A 3,470-nucleotide genomic window follows, 5' to 3' on the forward strand; every position below is an offset into this window, starting at 1 on the left:
CAGGCCAGTAGTCTTAACTTGTTTACTATGAAAGGTGGTGCAGAAGATTGTGAGAAAGAAACTCGCAGCACATCTGGAGTGAAATTACTTTGTAACACACCACCAGCATAGGTTCATGCCTCACATGTTTTATATAAGAATTATATGACCAAGCAACAAGCATTAAGCAAGAAAGCGAAACGTGGGCACACTGCATTTACTTGGACTGTCAGAAAGGTTTTGAATAAGTTTGAGCTTTTTCATGAAAATTTTTGGTACATACGTTAACTTTAACTGAAAGTCTAGATTTACCTCCGGCGGAAGGGACTGCTTAGCTAACACGATAAGTGTAGTAAGCAGCTCATTCCCCACTCAAGAGATTATAGAAAAATTATGAAGGCGCGAGCAAACGCCGAGGCAGAGACAGACTGAAGAAATGGTTCAACAAATGGCTCCTTGAGTCTAATTCATGCAAGTGTTAAGTGATGAAGATAGGCGTAGGGAGCAGGAGACCAAACACAAGGTATCAGCTGGGAGAGAAAATACTTCAGCAGAAAGGAAGAAAGAAAGATCTGAGGGGTTGATATCATACCAGACCTGTCTCCTGAAGCCCACATCAAAAGGATAATAACAGCGACGTATGCAAGACTGGCGAACATAAGAACTTTATTCAGAAACTTGTGTAAAGAATCATTTGGAATCTTGTATACCATATATGTCAGACGAATACTTGAATATATGGTTCCAGTGTGTCCATACATTGTCAAACACAAAACGAAGTAAGAAAAAGCTCAGGGGTATGCCACCAGGCTAGTCTCCGAGCTGAGGACCTGAGAGTTGATACACTGTCATCAGAGCCCAAACGTGTTGTAGTCTTGACATCAGAGGCCGTGGGTGTTGTTGCACTTCCATCAGAGGCCGTGGGTGTTGTAGCAGTACCATCAGAAACCGTGGGAGTTGTTGCAGTACCATCAGAAGCCGTGGGTGTTGTTGCAGTACCATCAGAAGCCGTGGGAGTTGTTGCAGTACCATCAGAAGCCGTGGGAGTTGTTGCAGTACCATCAGAGGCCGTGGGTGTTGTTGCAGTACCATCAGAAGCCGTGGGAGTTGTTGCCGTACCATCAGAGGCCGTGGGTGTTGTTGCAGTACCATCAGAAACCGTGGGTGTTGTTGCAGTACCATCAGAGACCGTGGGTGTTGTTGCAGTACCATCAGAGGCCGTGGGTGTTGTTGCAGTACCATCAGAGGCGTGGGAGTTGTTACAGTACCATCAGAGGCCGTGGGTGTTGTTGCAGTACCATCAGAGGCGTGGGTGTTGTTGCAGTACCATCAGAGACCGTGGGTGTTGTTATAGTACCATTAGAGGCCGTAGGTGTTGTTACAGTACCATCAGAGGCCGTGGGTGTTGTTGCATTAACATCAGAGGTTGTGGGTGTTATTGGAGTACCAACAGAAGCCGTGGGTATTGTTGCAGTTCCAAAAGAGGCCGTGGGAGTTGTTGCACCTCCATCAGAATCCGTGAGAGTTGATGCATTTCTATCAGTGGCTGTGGGAGTTGATGCACTTCCATCAGAGGCCATTGGTGTTATTGCAGTACCAACAGAAGCCGTGGGTGTTGTTGCAGTACCATTAGAGGCCGTGGATGTTGTTACAGTACCAACAGAGGCCGTTAGTGTGGTTGAAGTACCAACAGAGGCCGTGGGTGTTGTTGCAGTTCCATAAGAGGCCGTGGGAGTAGTTGCACCTCCATCAGAGCCCTTGGGTGTTGCAGTACCATCAGAGGCCGTGGGTGTTGTTGCAGTACCATCAGAGGCCGTGGGTGTTATTGCAGTACCATCAGAGACCGTGGGTGTTGTTACAGTACCATCAGAGTCCCTGGGTGTTGTTGCAGTACCATTAGAGGCAATGGATGTTGATGCAGTACCATTAGAGGCCATGGGTTTTGTTGCAGTACCATCATAGGCCGTGAACGTTGTTGCACTTTCATCAGAATCCATGGGTGTTGTTACAGTACCATCAGAGGCCGTGGGTGTTGCTGCAGATCCAAAAGAGGCCGTGGGTGTTGTTGCACTATACTAGAGGCCGTGGGTGTTATTGAAGCACAATCAGAGGCCGTGGGTGTTGTTGCAGTACCATCAGTGTCCGTGGGTGTTGTTGCAGTACCATCAAAGGTTGTGGGTGTTGTTGTGGGAAAGTCTAACTCTCAACATTGATAATAATCATATAAATTGAATACTAAGATAACTCTGAAGGACCACCTCCTTATATATAAAAAGAAGGAAAAATAAATTAATATGAAATGACCCAAAAAATCAGTGGTCTATGGACCTAGATTAAATCAGTAGAATACTAAGAGCATTAAATGAACTGTAGTTACAATTAATTATAGAGTAGACTTTACACATAAATCTGGGGGGGTTACATACAGAAAGATAAATATATCCCTAGTATTACTTCAACGCTGGTTCTACGCTGAAGTAAGTAAATAGTTGGAAAATGAATGAGGGTAAATTTGTATATTTATTTACACATTGAAATATTATATACATGCATAAGACATGAATAGCACATATATCTATATAAATAAAAATGGAAATGTTCGTTTGCTCGAAATCGCTAATATCCAAAAATTCTTCACTGATTGCTTTGAAATTTTCACACAATGTTCCATTTGCATCCGAGCAGATTTTTATATACACATTATATTGATGTAACGTCTGTGACGGATAAAAACATGTTTTTTTTAAATTGTGTTTTTCACGTGATTTTCATGTGAGAGTAATCTTCGAAAGCTCTTTACCAATTGCTTTGAAATTTTGACACGTCGTTGCATTCGAATAGGCACGTGTTTCTATATACCTACTATATTCATGCCTTACCTGTGACAGGAGAAAACATGTTTTTTTGAAAAACATCGCCATCTGTTGGATGTAAGAACAACACACACTGTAATTTCCCAAAGTTCTTCACCGATTGCTTTGAAATTCCGACACAACGTTCCATTCGAATTTGCGCATCTTTTTATATACCTACTATAGAGATGCTACCCATGTGATAGGAAAAAATATGCATTTTTGAAAAACAGCTCCATATGTTGCACATAATATCAACATGCACGCATGTCACGAATTCCATTTCAATGTTTCCGATTGCATTGATAAATTTTATTTTCATAGTTTTCGATTTATTTTGTTTTTTATTAAATTATTTTGTGTGACATTGTGTTGGAATTGAGTTGTGTTGTTGTTGTTGTTGATTTAGGGGCGACGACGATCGTGGGATCGGATGCGCCCCAGCGTACCCATTAAGGGTAAATCGCGAAGCCAGGAAAGGTGAAACGCCAAGCCAAAATGTAAAACGAGTGTTGCCATTCACTAGAAACTAATATGCCATACGGCAAATAAACGCACAGTCAGGCAGATGATTGGGGAGTCCCAGGAGTCCCTCAGGGCGACAAGCACCGGCCCCGCTCCACACAGAGAACACCAGGT

General features: G+C 43.0%; 1 protein-coding gene across 1 annotated transcript; it reads right to left on the reverse strand.

The window, feature by feature from the left end:
- Positions 1-1,238: 1,238 nt before the first annotated feature.
- LOC138370994 (salivary glue protein Sgs-3-like) lies at positions 1,239-1,976 on the reverse strand. Its single transcript, XM_069335637.1, has one exon. It carries the CDS (start codon positions 1,974-1,976, stop codon positions 1,239-1,241), a length of 738 nt encoding a protein of 245 aa, XP_069191738.1.
- Between the last annotated feature and the right edge of the window lie 1,494 nt (positions 1,977-3,470).

This window comes from Procambarus clarkii, chromosome 4, assembly GCF_040958095.1.
Source record: "Procambarus clarkii isolate CNS0578487 chromosome 4, FALCON_Pclarkii_2.0, whole genome shotgun sequence".
NCBI lineage: Eukaryota > Metazoa > Arthropoda > Malacostraca > Decapoda > Cambaridae > Procambarus > Procambarus clarkii.

Excerpts from the sequence above, each read along its gene's own strand:
- LOC138370994 (XM_069335637.1), bottom strand. The coding sequence starts at position 1,976 with ATGGATTCTGATGAAAGTGCAACAACGTTCACGGCCTATGATGGTACT.